A 22,158-nucleotide genomic window follows, 5' to 3' on the forward strand; every position below is an offset into this window, starting at 1 on the left:
TTAAAGTAATGTATATGATGGAGGAACTCTGATCAGCTTCTGTCCAGTCTTGTAGTTTCCACAACCAAAAGGGCGGGTTTTTTTCACCTAAAGGAGCTCCTTTGTAAAATTTCCTGGATGACTGACTAAGAATATTTATTCTTTCCACAAAAAATGGCTGAAGTTCCATTTATATAATAAAATACATCAGAGTTCATTACAGTCATCACAATGACAACCTGGGGTACTGACTGTCATATTTTCTTCAGCCTGAATGAAAATTCTGATTACTGCAATCCACTGTGGAAAGAGAATGACAATGACAGGCCTCCAGCAACAATAGAGGAGGATAATCTATTGCTTGCAATTGTCTCAAAGGCTGTAATGACTCTTATCTTTATACCAAATTGAAGAGAGATGCTCATTCCAATTATACAAAACAATCTCAGAAACACTGCTACTTGATTCTAATTGTGACGTAAAACACCAAGGTTAAGACATGTTATCCCAACTAATTATGCTTTAAATATAGAGCGATGCAACTGTCAACAGAAAGAGAAGATACTCACTAGTGTGGGGTTTATCTTATGTTACATTTACAGTACAATGCTTATTCTGAAAATTACAACCCTAGCCTTTTTCATTCTATAAAGCAGAAGCCAAGGGGAAAATACAATTTTGTTTTAACACACTTAAGTCCCTTTGATCCAACCCCTCCTATCCACGCACTGATTTAAGATTGGCTAATTAATTCATATGAACTAGGAAAAAAAAAAACCAAAAGCTCTTTAAGAGACTGAAGAGAGTATTGTTATGCAAAGATTGGTTCAATTTAAGTAACATAGCAAAGATAGTCAATAATTAATGCTTTCCACACATTGTTTCCCTTCACAGTCATTTTTACCTGTAAAACTGAATGAAATTTCCTGTGTGCCATTTAGATCAAAATTATAGCAACACACGGTTATCATACAAATTCTTGAGCAGGAAAGCTCAAGATTTAACTCTCTCTATAGTAACTTCTTACCACTTTGGACCAATTTAATTATAAAATATTTTGTGCAGCTGTTAAACACTCATTAGAGGTATACCCTTACTTAATCCTCTACAAGGAGTTAGGAGTCTCTTACCATAACTACACTGTAGTCAGTATAATTATTTTAATTCATATGCTGCTCTAGACTATAATATTACAAATTAATAAGGAATATTCTCACAAGAGTAAATAATAAATTTTCTATAGATTAAAGTGTTTTGTAAGCAGCTTTCAAAATTGGCTTTTATGGCTTTTGTCATGCAAAATCTGTTTTCTCTCACTGAGGATAATTGAATAATGGTAGTGGATATTTTTGACCTTTTGAAGAAGCAAGACAGCTTGGACTGTCAAACCAACTCCATAACACCCATCAAACCATGCTTTTTAATAAACACATTATTATTTTTCTTCCAGCTATAGTTACTGCAATGTGTCTTACTTTACTCACATTTTATTTGGTTCTGGACCCAGAGGATCAGCTTTGTTAGTGGGATTACATCAGAGAATTCAGTTAAGTCATTGCAGGCATGAGTCTGACCTACTGAAAAACAACAGCTGTTTTCTATTTACTTTTCTCAAAGTCTCTTTGGGAACCTTTGAAAACCTACGGTGTGTATGTGAAGGAGCTAGAGCATCTAAAGGGCCTATCCTTCCTAACGAATACTAAAGGACATTTCTTTCCATTCCAGACAGCTTGTTCTTAAGGACTGAGAGAGCTGAAAGCAACAAAAGCTGGCCCCCTTTTGGACTACATTTTAGCATCTTCACTCTAGTCGGTGTGTACTGTGGGAAAAAGCATCTTACCATCACTGTTGATGCAGACGACTACAGGAACCTGCGTACCAGGGCCACATGGCTTCTCATTGTCGGGAACACACTCTTCCAGCCCCACAATTCTCCAGTCATAGCAGGAGGGCTCTTCACACGGGATGGCTTCCAGCAGGTGAGGGCAGTTTCCTGTTCCTCCTGTAGGCTCATTAGTGATGCGCCGTTTCCTTAGTTTAAAGCCTGAAATGTCCATGAAAATACAAAGGGTAGAATAATTCAATTTTAAAATTCAAAGTGAAGAGATCTTTATCTATCTATACTTGAGTGAACAGTTCTGTTTCTCTTCTGTGTAAAAGATTCCACAGTCAGCACAACACTGCATTTTAGATAACTGGGTAGAAGAAATCATTAAAGAAGGAAAAGAGGTAAAACTTAACAAAAGCACCACAAGTTTTGAGTTTATTCAGTAAGCTTTGGTTTAAACCCCTGTTTTTCTGAGTCATGTACTCCAGGAGGGAGCCAGGAGTCATTTCCTACGCGCTACTTTTGCTGGATCCGTCTCATCTACAAAAAAAGGATTAGATTGCTGGGTTGCCATTTCTCAAAGATGTTGTTTGTTTTCTTTTCAGATATCTTCCAACAGAGATGGATTATCAAGCGAAATCAGCTTATAGACAGTACCTGCCCCTCACCCCCTCCCCCCACCCAAAAGAATATATATTGCTAGAAAAGGCAAGACATGGAAATAAATCCAGTAAGTCCTATGAACAAATTTCCAGTAATTAAGATCACAATATGCCCTTGCAAGCATTTCCAAATTTCTTTAAGACTACCTAAGCTCATTTTGGATTGGAGAAACTGATGGACCTTTATACAGTGTGTCATCTGCCAGGTCAATCTCAATCTTTAAGAGCAACCCTCTCTCTCACTTTCAAGACAGCATGTTGAAAAAAACTGACTAAATCTACAGTCAGAACAAACTAACCAAACTGAATGGATTCAGGAAATAGTTTCTCATGTAATAATTTTCTATAGTTTCTGATATATCTGATTAGAATATTTTAACTTTGGCAGAAGTTTGTTTCTTTTCACATCTCTTCACAGTCTCCCTTGTTTTATCTCAATATTCAGGCAGGTTAGTAATACACAGATACTTTTTATAAAATATTATATATAATTATTTAATTTCTACCAGAACGCAACCTAAACAGGAGAGACTTTTCACACACATATGTGCAAAAGTTGATTCTTTGTTTGAAGATGTACCTCTTAAATTACAATAAATATTACTTTAAAAACACATTTCCATGTATCTTTTTTTTTTTTCTAAATTAAAGAGGTCAGCCAGATTATGTCCAAATGGTTTACTGAGCCTGCCACAAAAGGTTGCCATTATTTCAAAAAAAGAACCCCAGTGTCTGCTGCAACAAAGAAGGCAAATGATCCATAGTAAAAGGCCATTCCCGAAATATGTAGAGAGACTTGCTGCTAAATCTGGGAGTGCCTGCACAACGTTTGCATCATTCTCTCAGAAGAACTGTCAATGAAATGATAAAATAAAATAGGAGAATTCCCAGTTAAGAGGAAATCACTGGCAGTTGAGAAAAGATCCCTGCTCATGTCTGCAGGAATAAAGACTTGCATAAGGCACATCCTAAGATGTTTCCATTAGGCAGGTGTCCAAATCAGTCTCACAAACATTACCTCTGAAAATGTAGCAAATCTTTCAGTGATGAAAGAGCAACAAAATAAGAGGTTACTTGAGCGCTGTACTCAGAGAAGACTGAGTACACAGTCTTAACACACTGAACTGCTTAAGACACTGAACTGCTTTTTCCTTCTTGAATTGATGAAGATTGGCTCACGTTACGGTGACACAGCATTGTATAACTTGCATTACTGCTGCCCACACTGAAGTGTAGCTAGCAGTATACCAGGAGGAAGCACTGAAGCCAATGTGGTAATAACAGTTGCTCCTTCAAGTGGACATACGTGGCTGCCCTTACGAGTGTTTTCAATCAAGGAACCAAGTCTGTATTCTCAACTTTTGTCAGATAATTACATCGCAGCAATGACTAGGCCAGTTTTTCTCATTTATGGCCAGAAAACTGCAGACTTATTAAATGAAGTCCTTGTCGCTGCATTCTTGCTTTCCCATTTTGACGTCAGGTTACTACAATCTGTTCTGCATAGGAATAAACTGTAAAATACGTGAAAATTTAAGCCAGCACATATGTCATCAGTAAAACAGTGTCAGTTATCAACAGTAACTGGTCCCAGCGATTTGCCAGAGCATGCTTTACGGTCTACTGGTGAATTCACCAGTATTATTGAACTGTAAATCTTTGAGTGACTTAGACACTATGCACCTTAAAGGCTTCTTCTGTCCTCGAGACAGAATTGCCAGAATTGGGATCTGAACACATATACAAACTGTATCACTTTTAGTTTGAGAGAAAGGTCTGAAACTGGAACTGACCTGTAATAACTCAATTACCTTGAAATCCTAGTAAACACCCTACATTTTTGCCAGCTTTGGTGGAGTAGTAATGCTAAATATTGTCCTAATTCAGTGACCTTTTTTGATGCTCAGAGGCACTGGAAATACTCTTCTTAGTACAAAATTTAGTATGCTTGCATAGCCAGAGGTGCCTAATGACTTAGGAGTATGAAATAATCACCATTAAAAGGCTTTGCTGAATTTTTACATACCCTTCTTGGCCTGAGTGTCATCACAGCTTTCATAGGTACATGGTCCCCAGGCAGACCATGCGGAGGTCTCACACTCTGTAGGACAGGGGATATGGCACAACTGGGAGGTGCTGGGAAGAGGTCCTGTACACAGCCTACGGTCCACCGGCCTCGAGGCTGTCAAAACAAAGTCAACACATTTCTCACATGTCACTGGTCATAACCCTCAGCTCTAAGTGGACAGAACCATCCTTCATTCAGAAAGGCTGCTACCTCATCATTTTAATCTGACAAAGTGATGGAAAAATTCCTGTCTTGAAAAGATAAAACTGAAGTCTGTTTACTCCCTGCATGAACAGAGCCAAATCCAATTACAGGGAGTTAGGAGACTGTAGATATTGCAGCGCCTTCTTGGACCTACTCCTTTCATTTAACAGATAGATTACATAACTACAAAAGTTGTTCACATTGCACTCTGTCTAAATTGATGTCCTGCTGTCTTATTGAGTATGCCTTAAGAAACTGAACAAAAAACCATATAAATCCCTTTGCTCCTACATGATACTGTAACTTCAAAAGCCTGGTTAATTAATATTTAGAAGATTAGTTTTAAGCTAAAACCTGAAACACAGTTAAAATTATGACAATTTTTTGTTTGTTTTTTTTTTTTTTCCTTTTGTCTAAATACCTTCAAGTGAAGAACACTAAGCAATAAGATTTGTGCAGTAGCAGCTTTAGTTCAAGGAAGGCTTTGGCTTAGATACATATATGGCTTGCATATAATATAAATGCATAGATACAGTATATTAAAATAATTAAAACTCTGCACAAAACAATTGATTTTTTTTCATTAAAATATTATTAAGCTATAAAGACACATGTGAAGGCAGATTCTTCTTCTCTTTAAGGATCTATAAGCCCTGGAATAGGCCCAAATCACCCTGCTCCTTCCATACTTTACTCTTTTGAATTCCCAGGTTATACAAATAATAGGACAACTCTATAAGGTGCCAGAGTAAGGCACAGAAGTCTAAACCATAATGTACCATTTCATTACAAGCAAGATTTTAATTCTCTTAACAATATATGACAAAATATTAAACTAAGCAGAGAATATCTGCTAGAAGGCAAAGAGAAGTCTGCCATATTAATTCACTTTGGCTGATTGGAGAAACACGCAATTCCTTAATTTAAAACATTCTTATTCTACTCTCTCAGCATTTTTTTCATAGGAAAGTTACTTCGTTAATTTTTTGCCACCACTACAAATAATCTCTTTTGATGAAAAGAGCTCTCTAACAAAACATATTCTGAAATAAGTCCAGAATAGGACAAAACATCCTTCTGAAAGATGAGATCAATAACCGCAGATACAATGTTAAAGTAAAGATCAGGTTAGTAAGTATGGTCTCATTTGTAGACGAGAGTGTGTCTTTTCATTCAGACTTCATAAGTAGATGATCCTTCCAGTTACAGGAAAAGCAATCAGTTCTCACATTTTAAGGAGAGAAGGGAATGAAAATCATCACCCTATTGTGGATTCCCATGTTGCCTCCTTTGGCACAGTTTTACAATGTGTTGCTTCACATAATGAAAGCATGAAGATGGCAGAGAATCATTCAACATTAGTGCCTCCAGCTCACCAATCCCTTAACACAAAATAATATAAGAAGAAATAGTCCAACATTTGCATAATGCTATGTTGAAATTAAATTTTATGACAGAACATTGAATTGCATAATGTTTGACATGCGCATCTAACATACATGATAATCAACATAATATGCGTATCTTGTATAGAACATGGATATAAATAAACATAATTTGCCTATAATTGAATTCGTATTGAATAGTTTCTGATACAAAAAGAAAAAAAAAACATTAAGTAATTGCCAACTGTACTTTTTAAACCTTGATTTAATCGGGGAATTGCCCAAGTGAGACAGTTGAAATTAAGGGTCAATTACACCCCTGAGATGCAGCCTTGCTTCAGGGAACAGAGAAAGTGTTATGAGGAATGTTGTGCTTCATCTCCAGCCTGCATTAGCATAAAGCACTTACCATCACACTAGTTCATGGGATGTTACTCAGAAAATATCAAAGACCTTTTATCAGGAAGCTTTAAATAGCAGATTTTGCTATCACAGATGTTACATATCTCAACTAGATTTTTTTAAGAGTCTGGCAGTAGACGGTTGTACTGTGCTACTGTGCCAATCTATTTTACTTCAAGCAAATTTGTGACGGTTCTGAAATTCTAAAATATGAGGAATTGTGACTGTGTTTGGCTTTAAAGGGGCTGACTTAACTAATAGGAATGCCATTTCAATTTTTTTTTGTGGTATCTGTCCAGTAAGACTTCTACATCTTGTTAGCAAACAGTGTTAAATAAACTTATCATTAAAATGCTTAGTGAAAATATCTGTCTCTTCCATCACTCACTAGAGTGTAGGGGAAGAAAGAAGTGCTTTGGAGACAGGTACATAGTATCAAAAAATCTCTCAATATGACAAAACGTTTTTGAAATGCTGTTCTTAGAACATAAGTGATGTACCAATGTCTGCTACCAGATCAACAGTAGGAGAGACAAGTTATATTCCAGATTACTAAAAAATGTTTTCATCACTGAACACTCAGGGTGTACTTCACCCAGGATTACTCAAAATTCTTTCTTTGAGATGACAATAAAATAAGAAAACTCAGCCTTGCTTGGGTATCTTATGAACATCTTGCTCCCATTAATTTAAATTTATTTCTTCCAGCACCAGAAAAGTATGAATGAGCTCAGCTTTTGCTGATTATTGTTTAGCAAAGACACTTTGAGACAAGATGATGCTGAATGCAGAAGTTTACAGTTTAAAACCTTGTCTTATCTCTGTTCTTTCATACTCTCCTGTGGCCGCAATAAAGATTATTCTTTATTCCGTGGCTGTGATGCTGAATGCTGATTAGATTGTGTGTAATACTACAAGCTTTGTGTGGAATTTGACCAAATTTGGGGTCAATAATGGAAAGAAAAGTGAATGCATTTTGATAATATCTCTTTCTCCTTCAGTCTGACTACAAAATTAGACTCAGTTTTGAATGAATTTCAGGTTTGAGGCAGTGATCTAAAAAACCAAAATGAGATTCAATCACCCTGTCTTCAAATAATCTACTAAGTTAGGAAATTTTAGCTGAATATATTCTATACCCTTGTAAAACACCTCCTTGAATTACTGCATTTTAAAAAGAACTGAAAAGAAAAAAAAACCAAACAGTTCCGATCCTAAACATTTGCTACATTTATCGAGGCCTCAGCCTCCAGATTCTTCTCCAGGAACCCTGAACAAACAAATGCCCAATAATGACCAGGCTGGCAAAGAGAGGGAATTGTACGTGGCTGGATCAACATAAGCTGACACAACTTCATTTTCCTCCTTCTAGTCATTTGTTGCACTGGTTTCACAACAAACAACACCAGGAAATTCCTTCAACTAAAGCGTTCTCACTCAAAAAAAGCAAGAAAAACCCAATGCCAAAACACATTATGACCAACAATAAAACAATACATATTCTTCCCCCATTTTCTACAATGCTGAATGCTGTCATAAAAGACAGCAAACTCAGGACCTCTAAGCACCCGACAACTCCATGCACGTAAGCAGTTCCTCTGTGTTTAACAGGGCAACGAGTGTCTGTTTGCAGATTTGAATAAATTTATGGCCCCAAAGGAACTTTCCTCCCACCCTCACTCTACATCGAGGGTTTTAAAGGTACTTGGAAAAAGATGACACAATCTACCTCATAGGCTTACCATGAGAGAAACTTCATGACTAAACCAGTTAAATAGTTGAATAGAGATCAAACAATTTAAGACAGTGGCAAGTAAATGACAGAATGACAGTGGCCTCCAGGAATCTTGATTGTCAGTTGCCTAATTACTATCCCCAATACTCCCTCTTCTTCCTCAAGTCTAAATTTATGAATTCTGACAGGAGATAATGCAGATCTGAATGCTGTGAGAGTTCAGCTGTTTCCACTAAGTATTAAAAGTTCAAATTCTTACTGGAGCCCTAACTTGCTGTTTTAAATCTACAAAAGAGACTGGAAATAGCAGCTGTGATGAACACAATGAAGCAATTCCCCGTGCTCAGAATTGAGAGGAAAATCAGTCACTTGCTAAAACTGTTCAGGATTGGAGCAGGGAACTGTTCTAGCATCCTAGATGGCTCATGAATTTCGTTAGTTAGAGTTTATGCCCGTCACTTTCAAACTGATCTGAAATTTCCTGAGAGTGCACAAATCCATTAAACTATTTCAGAGCTATACAAACATGTTAATTATACATATGCAGCCAACGTAGCTCCCCTGAAAGGGACGTTGCCTCCTTTGCACGCTTTTGATTGAAAGGCCAGGCCAGAAGCCTTAATTTACCTACCTGTTATTTCAAAAGTGATCGATAGCAGAGGTGCAGTACTAGCCTTCGACTTGCTCTGTGACTGACTTTCTGAAATAACAGGGAAATGCTACCATGAGTATAATATGAGAAAGGAGGTCTTCAAAGCAGCCTTACCGAGACAGCATTCACTACAACCAACAGCAAACTACACTGAAATGAAGATGTTCCCCCATCTATCTAAAACTTGTAGATATCTCCCTTGTATTTTTTTCATCCTCAAATTACTCCTAGTTTTCAAATGGTCTTGTTTTTAGAGGCATTGATTTGCTTGTTCCTAGGAGGGCCTGTAAAGCAGCGCTTGCCCACATGGAATCCAAGACGGGAGCGGAGAAGGAGGATAAGCAGAGAAGCAGCTCTTCTGAAAACCTGCCCCCTAATACAGAAACGCCCTAGAGCTCCTTTTTAAACTAAAACCCACTTCACCTCTAGTTTGAGCTCTTGAAAAATTGTTCTCATGTTTATGCATCCACAGACAAGTTACATTTTAATCAGCTTTCTGGGGCCTGCAGAGATTACCTCCTGATGGGCTCCGCGTATTTCTGTCACAGTCTGATAAGGGCAGATTTCACACCCGCCTAAGCCGGCGAGACTTCACAGCCTACCAAAATGCTAATCATCTCTCTGAACAGTAAGCTGCCACTGGTTTCATTGTTAGCTCTCCTTAGCTTGGAGGTTTTACTCCTTTACTCTAAGGCAGGGGCATCTAAACTTTGTTCGGCAGAGGCGATTTACTAAAAGCCCTTGGGTAGAAGCCGATTTGCATTAAACGAAGTGGCCTGAAAGCTTTTTTTTTAATAAATACAGATGTGGGGCCCACAGAGCACGCAAGTCACATCCTACTGATCCAGGTAGTCATGCTGAAATGGATGTCAGCATTAATATTCCCCACAAACTCTATCTCTACGGCAAGTTTGAGAGTACCTTTAACGCACAGCAGGAACCTCACTAGCCTGCCACTTGGTCAGCTTGGGTCTAAATGTTGTATTACACATGACTGGTATAATGATGTCGCTTTTCCTGAAGTATATGGCTGTTTTTATTAATTTATTTTTAATAATAATGTGTGTTCATATGAAAGCACTACATAAGAGGATAAAATTTAATTAACAAACTAAATACATTTAGCTTAATTCTAAATCTATAGTGTGCATTAGAAGAAGCAGCGTAAAATACTCAACTGTTGTTCTTCAGTACTTGCACTACCAAATGAATTAATGATTTTTTTCCTACTAAGTTATTCTCTCTTTTCTTAAGAAGCTATACAGAATGTAACAGCAACAAGGAATAATCTCCTCTCTCAGTTCAGGAAATAAACGCATGACATTATATTAGCTTAAAATCCTCAAAGTGACTTAAGTACTGGACCAATTAAAAAAAAAAATAAAATCATCAATTTTCTGATAATTATTTATAGTAATATTTTAATACATTTCTGTATTGAGTTTACATGCCAGAACTGACATATTCCATCTGGACATCAAACTGCACAGGTTCACCACCCAGCTCTAGGACACACAGGAAATCTACAGTATATGGAGGAATCGAATCTAGGATTTCTGACCCACCTTCCCATGCTCCTTATTAAGAGACATCCTTCACATAAGACAGTATTTTTCAGTAGATATTTAGAAATAGTCATTCATAGACAAGAACCGGTATTTGCAGTAAAGAGAATGAAATCTCTGCTACTGTAATTAAGTATTTTCATCTGAACTAGAAAATAACAGTAACTTGCAAGGTAAGAAGGCACTCAGAAGACAACTGGCTGTCAAGGAGCTCTGGAATGCTGAAGTGCTCTGATTTCACACTAATTCAATTGCAAGTGAATCAAATTTACCTTCTTTTTCCTTGAGAGTATTTAAATAGGAGAGGAGATTTTCATTAGCTTGTACACAGTACATTTCCCGAGTTTGAATGCCACCTCCGCATAGTGCCGTCTGATTTCCTCGCCTCTTGTCCTGTTGGCTGAGGAGAGGATCGACACGGCATTCTGTCCACTCTGTGGTCCTCCAACCGTACCTGGATCAGATTTGGTTAATTGGGTCATTAAAAATCATGAAGCCATTTTACACAGCATTAAGTTATACAAGCTGAAACACCTTAATAGCTTTATTCATCTTCTAAAAGGCTTAATGCTCCCAATTTCTCATATACAGAGATGTGTTAATTCTGGTATTTTATGTGGGTGGAAACTTTTCCTCTGTTAAGTCACTTTTGAAATAATTAATTTTTAGGAGGATCTTTTCTGTTCCCTTCCTGGAACATACTGTACATATAAATGTTTTATTGGAGGGAAGAAAAGCTTGACATACAGAGACCTATATTCTATGTTCAGATAAGCTAACTTTCAAGATCGTGACTCTCAGCATTTGTTTAGAGCTAAACAATTTATACAAACCTAAGCCAAAATATCAAAGAAATGTGCACACTGAGAAAACATAAGAGTCAGAAGAGGAGAGAGAAAAAACCACAACAACCTAACCCCCCAAAACCAGACCCAAAAGCCTTTTGTTCATCTTTGATAACAGAAACAGAAGTTTACCCTGAATATCAAAGTAAAATTGTAACTATATTTTTTATTATTACTTCAGAAGAACCTTTCATTAGGTTCCTTTTTCACCATCAAGAGGAAGATGGCTCTGCAGTACTGAAGCATCTCTGCTAGGTACTGACGAACTATGAGAATCTGTGAGCTTTTTAATCAGTGACTGCACAGGAAAGAAGATCTGTGACTCCCAGTTAAAACCTCAATCAGGATTATGAACCACAAGAAACGCCACAGAATTCTCTATCCAACAAGTACTTCAAGGCTAAATCAAGCAAGCTGCTTCCCAGTGTGGCTGGATATGGGGAAAGATGACATTTCAACTCTTAAAAGAAAAGTATGTATCACAGTCAAAGATGCTTAACACCAAATGACATTTCCCCAGGCTCTTCTCTCAATCTGATAAAGAAAAAGCACAGTTGGGATTTTAATATTAATCTTGATTAGTTGATAAGGATTACAGCAATCTCTCGAATTGTAAAGTGCTTGCTGTCATTTCTCCTAAACTTTAAATAGGGTTAATTTATTTAATGTTGCTGTTAGCCTCTTTCACTTTCCTTCTGGGGCCCAGTCCTGCCTTTCTTGTGCTGAATAAGAGTCCCATTAAAAAAAGTCTGGTTGCTATACAGATGTTTATCAGCCCTTTCCTATATTCAGCATTTTGTCTGCAAAGTACTTCAGAAAACAATGATTCTGGTAGAAATGTTATGTAGGGAAAAGACAACTGACAGGTTGATACAATTAATTTATTTTTGTCTTGACTAGCCTGCATATGCACAAATGTTCTTATTTAAAAGTTAACATTAATGAAAAGAAAAAAAGTATTTGTTATTTCTCCTGTATTTAGAGGAGGAAGTGATTTCACTATAATAGCAGCTATTTACAAACTTCAGGCTTTTAAGAATAGCGCTGAATAAGTAAGGGATAAAAAAAAAAAAATCAAACCTATTACTTCTTTAATAACAATTTGGCTGATATTGCATTACTAGCCTGGTATGCTTTATTGAAAGTCTTACTTTGGTAAGATACTTTTGGTATTGGGAGAACTGAAATGAACCAACTCACGTAATGCATGGTGCCACACCATCTCCTTGAGAAACACACTGCTCTGTTTCTTCTAACTGCGGGCATTCGCTCTCACTGCCGATAGGGAGCTGTTTAATGGTCCGTGATCTTGTACGATTCCCTTTAGGGGTTGTCATGTCAAAGCAGGTTTTGGAGCAGGGAGTCCATTCTGACCACTCAGTCACCTGGCACTCCTTCGTGATCACACAGGACTGGAACGTAATGGGTAACTTGTCTTGTTTGCAGTAGCTGTAATAAGAGAGCATTTCAATTTTCAGCATGAATATCCACAGAGAGTCACGAATTCTTACAGAAAAGTGATGTCCATTGCAGCAAGGAAAGTCAGTAAATGTTTGTAAATTGCTAACTTCCAGTCCACATGTGTTTGATCCCAAAAAGTAAGGCAAAAGGGCATTTGATTGAACTGACTCAAACCAGATATGCAAGATTTGCTACAGTTAGAAATGACCAGTATCTGTAATAAAAATTAAAATATAAATCTTCATACATAAATAGAAGTACAAAAGAGCAAATAAATCAATTTTTCACCACTTATTTTTTATTTTTGGGTATACTAAATTATTTTTCTTAGAACAAAAAGGAAGTGAAGGATCAATAGCAGAGATGGCTACACAATGGTTTTGAAGAGAAGCAAGTTCTCAATGTCATCTTCTCCTTATTTCCAGACTATAAATTGTTTAAAAATGCAATGTCAAATTTATTGAATACTTGGTCACTAATTATTTGCTTTGTTAACAGCTGGTATATTGCCACAGTAATGTCTCATGATCTAAAAGGGGAATGATCTCTCCCTTTGAAGAGAGTCTTCCCTGCTAGAGTGAAACCATAGACCTAATTTCTTTTTCACAATAGGAAAATGAGTAATAGAGAAGCCAAAATACAACTAAAGTGATAATAAATTTAACTCCTAAATGAAAATTACAAAATAAATATATTTATCATGTCTGTTTTGGAATAAAATTCTGGCTTCTGAAGTAGTTAAACAGGCAGGGAAAAGATTTATCTGCACTGCAGATGGCACAATGAAATGCATTGTTCAGCACCAGTCCAGTAAACAACACAACAAAGGCTGATTTTTTGCCTTTTAATCAAATAGAAAATAATACAGAATAATTAATATTTACAACAATTTCGTTGCTATACAAAAAATTGCTGTACCTATATATCCAAAGCTGTGTTGAATTGCTATTAAAATTTTGTAATACTAGAGGGATATTTGGATAAGAATAATAGCAGATTTGAAAACAGAATAAATGAAAGTACTTCTATACACAAAGGGCAGAGCAATTCTGTATCTTGCTAACAGAAGATCCTGGCTGCGGAGACAGAGAGTGTCAGCAGATTCAGAAAGAGGTTGGATGAATTTGTGGACAATAGGACTATATATGGATATTAAAATGACTAGGCGAATGATACACTTGCCAGAATCCCCAATACACCAACTCTGGATACTGGAGGAATACAAAGGGACCACAAAAGGCAGCCAGGGCTCATATGCTTGGTCTTTAAATAGCATCTCCCTTTACTGCTGCTGGAGACAATGGGGTGGAGACATGGCTGGGCTTGACAGACTACAGGGGACTACTCAGTAGGGGATTTCTTTATGTTCTTATTACGTGAAAGGTGTGGGTGGGGGGGAAAACCCAACACGATAGACACTATTTATTCTGCTCAAGGACAGAAACTACACCCTTTTCAGGGGGAAAGACACTCAAAACTTTTGAGAAAATTGTTCTTTACTACTGGACTTCTTTCACCATCTGGCATAGGACTACAGTACTGTCAAGTTTAATATAGTGGTTCCTGTACCTTTGACAAACCATATAGACTCATCTATCCCACAAAGATACATTTTAATGACTGGAGAAGAGATCTATTTCTTATGAATTCTAATATGGACAGTATTTGCAAATCCTTCTGGAGAACAGATGACATATCACCTCCTCCCAGATTCCTTTCCAATGTGACTCCTCTGAAAGTGGACAAAATCAACCTCTTCACTCATACTGTGACTGGGGCTGAGTTCAATTACAGATATATCTTGCCAGGAAACATGCACAAAATTGCCACCACAAAGTAGCTTTGGTGCAGAGTGAAGAGATCATTTAATGATCTGTAATACTCCATGGGCTTTCCATCTGCTTCAAAACTTATTTGGAAGAAGTTTTACATCATTCTCAGTTGTTGCACTAAATAAATAAATAAATAAATAATCTTTCTTCATTGAAGCTACCTTCAACTTGCCTGCATCCCCTAACTGTCATGAACCCTAAAGGTGTCCTGCCCGTGAGCTGCTGTGATTCCTACACAGCTTCATGCAGAGATTGTTTCCTTCCCTGATAAGGGAAACCTCCACCGCAACACAAAGGCTTCAAGCTCTTTAGGATGACTGATTCACAGGAGAAATGAGACCTTGAGCTGCAATCAAGCTCAAAACTAATGCACTTATCGGTTTTTAAAAAATAATATTGTGAGATAGTTAAATTCAAAAGTAATTTTTATCACAGATTTTCTGAACAAAGTGGAAAAAAAAATACAGAATTGAGCCAGCGTACTGGGAAAAATATAAAACAATTAAGTTATTGTAATAAGACCATAAATATTACTAGGGACACAAACAAGAGGCAAAGTGAATTATCCACTTATTTTCTTGCTTGCTTACTAAGCCCACACACCACTTGCAGTATTACATAAATAGTGACAAGTAACTGATATTGTTGCAGGTCACCAGCAATCAATCTCTTTGCTGTTACACATACTCTCATATTACTTTTGTGAGAGGGCAGAGAGTCATAATTAGCAAAAGAAGTGTCAGATAAGCTGCTGCTCCTTCTTTTAACACTTGGTTTTCTTTGAACAAGTTAGAGAAACAGTGAACACTAATTGCAAACAGCCATTATCAAGAGTTTTCCCTCATGTTGCAGGCAGCAGGAGAAGACAAGCTAGATTGCAAGGCCTGTAACTCTTAGCGTTGCATTCTAGATCAAACAGGGTCTAAGGAAGCGTCACATTTAAACTGTCAGTATCACAAATCTCTCCTAAACAACACCCAGTTAAAACTCTTTAGTTCAGTAAATGATTATTGAAGTGCTTCGATCTCTTTGGAGGTAATTCAGTAGTTTCCAGAACAGGTTACAGACTTTTTCCCTCACTTCCACCTTTCCCTGTCCCAAGTGCATGTATACCTATTACCTGCAACCAAACTAACCTACACTTAATTTCATGTTGCATCTCTACATTTCCCTTTCCCAGGAAATTTGGGAACAAAGAATTTGATGTTCCAAAGCACCCTCTCATTTTTCAAAGATAATTATTCTTCTTCTTTGATTCTTGACACCTTCAAAATATTTGCAAAAGACTGACAAACTTTATCTTACCAAGAGAAACAGATGTTGCTCATACCTTTCAGTACAGATGCCTATATATAGACAGACATTCATAATTAAACTTACTAATACTGTATTGTATAAAAATGCTAACTCTGAAAGATACATGTGCAATTTAAAAAGTTCAGCATATGTAAATACAGTAGCTGAGGAGGTTGGTCACATTTCCTCTAAAAACCTGATCCAAGAAACTGCATAGATTGATTCTTAATCAAGACCTTGGAATGTCTTTGTTATACAAAATAGTGTCTTCCGGGTTTGGTATCTAATGTCAGATTTGATTTCCACAAATAATTTAAAGCAAAGCTTAATTTCTTGCAGATTGCTCTCCACTTTCTGATGGATTTGTGTGTCTAATTCAGTTATCCAAAGTTGAATGAATCTTGTCACAGGAGAAAAAGCAAATGGGCTGGTAACCGATCAGAAGATAAAACCAGATAGTTATCATTCACTTAATGATATGATCCAAACTCCGGGAAGATCTGCATCAAACATCTCCATACTCTACGTACTTTCAGTAACATCTAAGCATACGCTATATGCGAAGTCAGTCATTCAAAAAGTCCAGGGAGTGCACCAATAAGTCCTCACTATCAACCCATCCAGATAATTGCTTGGGAAGCTCAAAGAAAAGTACATGAGTTGCATTAAAATGCTGTTATACGTCTACAGAGCAGACTAGCTAATAGAAGAGGTAGCATAGGGATAACATGTAAAGTCTGCAGGAGCTTGCTCTGAATCCAGTGGCTGCATTCAAAGGACAGTGGCCTAAGTCTCTGTTTTTGGGCAGGGAAGAGGGCATTATACAATTTGAAGTAAGGCTGTGGTTTGAAAAAGTACCATTTCAAACGATAGATAGATACAGTGGGGAACTGAAGCTTAAGGTATATGAGCATGTAGACGACATAGTGGAAAGAGAAGAAAAGCAAAACAAAACATCACAGAGGATGAATAAGTGCTATTGCTATTAAGCTAACATCAAACCTATTCCTGACCTCAAAGACTTAGATTACATGAATGAACTAAAGAAAAAGGCAGTGTTGGTTCAACAGGCAAAATACAGAACGTAATTGCTGCTCAACCTCTTTTGGAGATGTGTGGTCAGGAATTTGTGTATACTCACGTTCCATAGCCTCATTTTTGCTCTTACAGCAATAAATAAAAGCTAAGTATTCACTTCGAATAGGAAGGTTTGACCTGGGGATTTCAAAGTAATTTATGGGATAATTAAGGCTACAGACATACAGAATGAAGATTGAGGCATAAGTCTGGAGCAAATTGCACCATAGCACCTGTGTACAAATGAGCAAACTATGCAGTTGAAAGCAGTCTCTTCATTGGAAGATATCCTTTTAAATGTGTGCTAAAACACATCAAAAGGTAAAACAGTTCTTTCTGAGGTCTCCTACATTTCTATTGGAGAGTGAATCATGCTGTTACGATTTTTTAAAAGACAACTTGATTTTATATGCCAATGACCTATTTGAGTGTCTGTTATCTCTGTCTCAAAATTTATCTTTTAAGTTGTGTAGAAAAGTCACAGAAGACACCATTGTAATTTTCTCCTCTGTAAGATCAATTTTATTTTTTCCAATAGATAAAGCTATGCATACTGCAGGCATAAAGCCAAATGCATGGTAATGCCTCTCTAAATTTATGCAGAATGAATAGGAAAATTAAATAGGTTTTAGGGAAGGCAGTAGGCCTAATTTTACTCCATGAACTACATATAACTTACTTGTACAACTAAGACTTTTTCTACTTTTGCTAGTGTTTCCTCTGTATCCTATTGGACTGATAACTAGAAAGAAGAGTTAATGAGAAAAGATGAATGGTAGCATGAAAATGACTAAGTGATTCTAACTAATAACCCATGCAGTCTGATACTTGCCTTAGTATGGCAAATGGAGAGCTCAAATGGAAAGACAGCGAGTATTCAGTCACACTTTCCCGACACACTCTCTGATTTTCAGGCAAACTGTGGCTTAAAGACTTCCTGAACACAAGTTGTATCTTTGCACTGAAGAGCCCTTTATAGAGTTTTTCTCCATGAATCAGTCTAAACACTTTCTGAACCCAGATAAGATTTTGGCATCTACATTACCTTGGAAACAATGAGTTGCACACCTTTTTTACTTAGCAATAACTGTAAATAGCTATTTTTGCTTTTAAATTTCTCCATTAATTTCATTTTCTGACTTCAGGCCTTGCATAATGTGCATACATTATTCACTTTCTCTGTAGCATCTGTGGGCATAGACACCTCTATAAGCTCTCTCCTTGACTATTTGCTAGGTCCAAGAGTTCCCTTTCACTTAATCTCATTTTATTTGAACACAGTTACAACCTGCAATTACAGATGCTTTCTACTGCAGGAGCAACTTTGAGACGTAAAGCTGGCCTGGATTTGTGGTCTGTTCAAGATTCTTTTTGAGGATGCTCCCAAAATACCTGTGCATTACTATATCTAGACAATCTATAAGTTAATGGAAATATGAGTCCACATATCCAATACATTAAGGAGACATCATTCTGAAGATCATTTTGGTGCTTTTCTCGATACAGCTGCTCTTCATGTTCAAATGTAACAGAGCTCCAATGGGAGGTTTGCAATTTAAATCTAAAATTGTACAGTGGAGATCATGTCCTTTACAATAAATTCAATTCATAGATCCAATGCTGATATTTAACAAGAACCACTATTTACTCTTTTTACCTATAATGTAAAGTTATAGAGCCCAATCAACAAGGTTAATGCAAGCCAAATAGTCTCTTCAATAATTTTTATCTGCACTATTCTGTCATATTTTCTCTGTTCCTTCACTGTTATCAACATTCAGCTTTGGTTTCCTTTAATGAAATTTTCATAGCTAATATTCCTTATTTTCATTCACTGTACACATTATCCTGGAATTCTGATACATTTCTCTTTTCTCTAGCTGTTTTCCCATTGGGTTACATACAGAGATTTCCATTGTTCTGAAATTAAGAACATGGCTATGGTTCAGGAGGGAGACTGATGCCAGCATAAACTTTTACACTCACAGAAAACAAAAGCCATGGGTTAGAGCTGGACTGAAAAGGACTTAAGTGGAATTTTACCTGTAAAATTTAAAACTGTGATCTTTCAAGCCTGGATCAGTATTTGATGCGGTAGTGGATTATGTCCACAGGTTATTTGCTCCTGTGGCTTTAAAGTCCTCTGTAGGTGCACCTACAGGTCTACCCAGGTTGTTCCAGTCCTGGCCCTCAGCCCTGGTGTGGTAAGCAGACACTCCCATATCTTACCATCCCCAGGAGAGATCAGCACAGCAGGTGTTATTAAGAGACACCTAAAAGACATATACATTCTCAGATACTACACAAAAAAACATAGGAAGAAATGGTGTTCTTCCTGCCCTTTTCTCTCTCCTACTATATAGTATCAATAGGGATTAGATATTAGATCAGGAAGGGCTGTGGGGTCAGAACCTGCTCTGTCTGATGAGGAGTTCAACCCCAGTACCTTTGGGGAAGGAACTTTCTCATTCTTTTTGAAAAAGGCTAGTTCATTTTCAGCAAAAAATACAAGCTTTGCTTGTACTCCAAAGCAAAAACCCAACAACACAATATAATTATATTTTGGACACCCAGGATTGAATGAATTAATTAAAAACTTGAGAGGAGTGAAGAAGACATAACCAAAACCTAGGCTAACTGCCTGTAAGAAACACATACAGAGTATGATATGAGGAGGTTCGGCAGTTCAGTAGAAAAAGGGAGCTGCTTCTGAAGGTTTCAGATCAAAGCACAATCAACATGCTAAAGAAATCCAGAATCCTTTAACAAGTTTTTAAGTGGCTTTATCTAAATACTAAGAAAGAAAAGCAAAGACTATCTTGCAGATAAAAGAAAACACAGTGGGCTCTCTCACAGCAGAATCATTTAACCACTTCCTGGCCTCGAATGTCCTGCGCACCATCAGATATCTCCCACAACCAACTGTATCACCAGGAACCATGAGAGTTTCTCTTTAATTCTTGCCCATCTCATGAGACATTACATCATTGAACACCATTAGCAAAATTGTTTTGAATTTTTTCCCAGTGGCCACAAGATGAAAACTACTGACATACAAGCCCATTTGACAAAACAAACTTGTCTGCAGAAAGACCTGGAACACTGACAAATTGCTTAGAGAACACTAAAACCAGATGTTAGTTCAGCACTCATAAACCAAAATCACACACACAAACACAAATATACAGACACAGGCTTGTAGAGGCTGCATTTTTGACTGAAGGGCAAATTAAAACTAGAGGAAGCTTTCGTAAAAGAATCAGAAAGTAAATTTGTGAATCAAAAAAAACCTAACAATTAACCACCTCACCAAAACAAACCACTAAGCTGGACAAACAGTGTCCTTGCAAGACATCCTACAGCCATGAATGAACATTGATCCAACACCCAAAGTATCCTGAAGCAACAAAGAAATTAAAGCAGGATTTGAATACAAGCACATTTTACTTTTCTCAGTAGAGAGAATCTTAGTAGGTTGCTTAGATGGTTAAAAGAAATGAGACTATGAGGGACACTTTCCAAAGACCGCATCTACTTCTCGTACCTTTAACCTGACTGCTCATTAGCATTGCATCAGCAAATTTGCATTAGCAAAAGCTCAGGCTTACACCGCTGGGAAACTTGACTACCTGTGGGCAGACCCACAGCCTAGATCCTCACATCCTCTAACTTAACTACCTCACAGAAATTATCTGGTACAGTCAGAAGGTCAAATCAACCTTTGAAATATATGTACTTATGTGTGCAATTTTCTATAGCAACCTTGAATGATCACTGTACTGCTCAGGAGGCCTGAGGAAATCCAGTAATGCTCATGTTGAATATTAATCCTTTGTGTTGTATGGGACTAAATCCAGATCTCAATATTGCATGTGTAAAGTCTCCTCTTGTTTTTTATCTGACTACCATGGAACCTTAGAAGACGTTCTGTACAAGTAGTAGGATTTTGGAGTTAACACACGGAGGCAAGAATCAAGCACAATATCCCAATGTGTTGCAGCAAGCTATTTATCTTCTACGCAGTGCTCTCCTCAAAATTCATACAGCCTGCTGAATGCATTAACCTTTAAAGGAAACCAATCAAGTGAACTCTATACCATTCTTGGATCAAAGGAACAGTTGAATTTTGAAAGAGATTGTGATAAACTCTTTGGTATAAAGAAAAAAAATAGTTTATTTTCTGATAAATAATACTAAATGACAAAAAAAACCCCACTCAACCTCTGTTTAATGATCAGGTACTTAGACAGCAAGAATAGTAGAAAGGTGATTTAAATCCAGAATTTAGATAACCTCCATGAGTTACTCTGAAGATATAAAATGTAAAGTCTAGTTGTCCTCAAGAATTTCAATTTATGGCTGGTACACACTTGTTTCTTTAAATAAGTTAGTGAAAATACAGCGCCTGTATCCCTCATGACATAGTCTTGACTCATTTTCCCTACAGCTGCACTGTTTAGCATTGGTCATACTGCACATTGTTCTGAGAAACTGTTAGTACCTCACAGTATAATGGGCTGTTATAACCACACAAACAACGAGGCCACTTTTATCCATTTACAATTCAAGTACTGTCCACCTAAGTGCTTTTCACAGGACTACTTTCCCATGATCCTTTCACAACTTTAATTCTGCCAACAAAGATGCACAGCCAAAACAGTTTTGAAAAAGTCAAAAACACTCGGGCTTTCTTCGTTACAGGAGAAAAGAAAACAGAGATTATAAATATTGTGTCAGGGAAAAATAAATTGGCTAATACAGGCAAAGCAAAAAGAAGTTCTACTACACCCAAATAAGTGTTAACAACAGCTGCTGTGGGGCTGTTGCAGATACCATTAGGGTCCACAGAAACAAGAAAGCAGATGTATTTAGGGAGAGGTACCATCTTTCACAGTCCAATGATACTATGTTCAATGACATGTATGCACGTCCCATGCTATAGATAATTTTAAAATTAGCAGAGCAGGTTATTTGGCAATAGTCTACACAGATGACTTATTAAAGCTTTGTGGGAGAGGATTTCCCTTAGTCAATGGGAATTTTTGTAACACAGCATTAATCAGCATTTACTTGGACCCTAACAGATTCATGGAATTATCAGCAAAGAAAAAATAAACAGAATGCCAAACTTCATTAATAAAAATATGCAATATTGAAGTTAAAATTA

At 37.0% G+C, this 22,158-nt stretch overlaps 1 protein-coding gene across 1 annotated transcript in view; it reads right to left on the reverse strand.

Annotated features, from left to right (window-relative positions):
* THSD7A (thrombospondin type 1 domain containing 7A) overlaps positions 1-22,158 on the reverse strand; it is a 230,822-nt gene that overhangs the window by 95,925 nt on the left and 112,739 nt on the right. The window contains exons 4-8 of the mRNA XM_086742407.1: positions 12,526-12,774; positions 10,753-10,934; positions 8,895-8,963; positions 4,496-4,651; positions 1,820-2,023 (exon numbers count right to left, since the gene is read on the reverse strand). Of these exons, the coding sequence (XP_086598533.1) occupies positions 1,820-2,023; positions 4,496-4,651; positions 8,895-8,963; positions 10,753-10,934; positions 12,526-12,774 (860 nt within the window). The remainder of the gene's footprint in view (positions 1-1,819; positions 2,024-4,495; positions 4,652-8,894; positions 8,964-10,752; positions 10,935-12,525; positions 12,775-22,158) is intronic.

Source organism: Chlamydotis macqueenii, chromosome 2 (genome assembly GCF_036417535.1).
Source record: "Chlamydotis macqueenii isolate bChlMac1 chromosome 2, bChlMac1.mat, whole genome shotgun sequence".
NCBI classification, from domain to species: Eukaryota; Metazoa; Chordata; class Aves; order Otidiformes; family Otididae; genus Chlamydotis; species Chlamydotis macqueenii.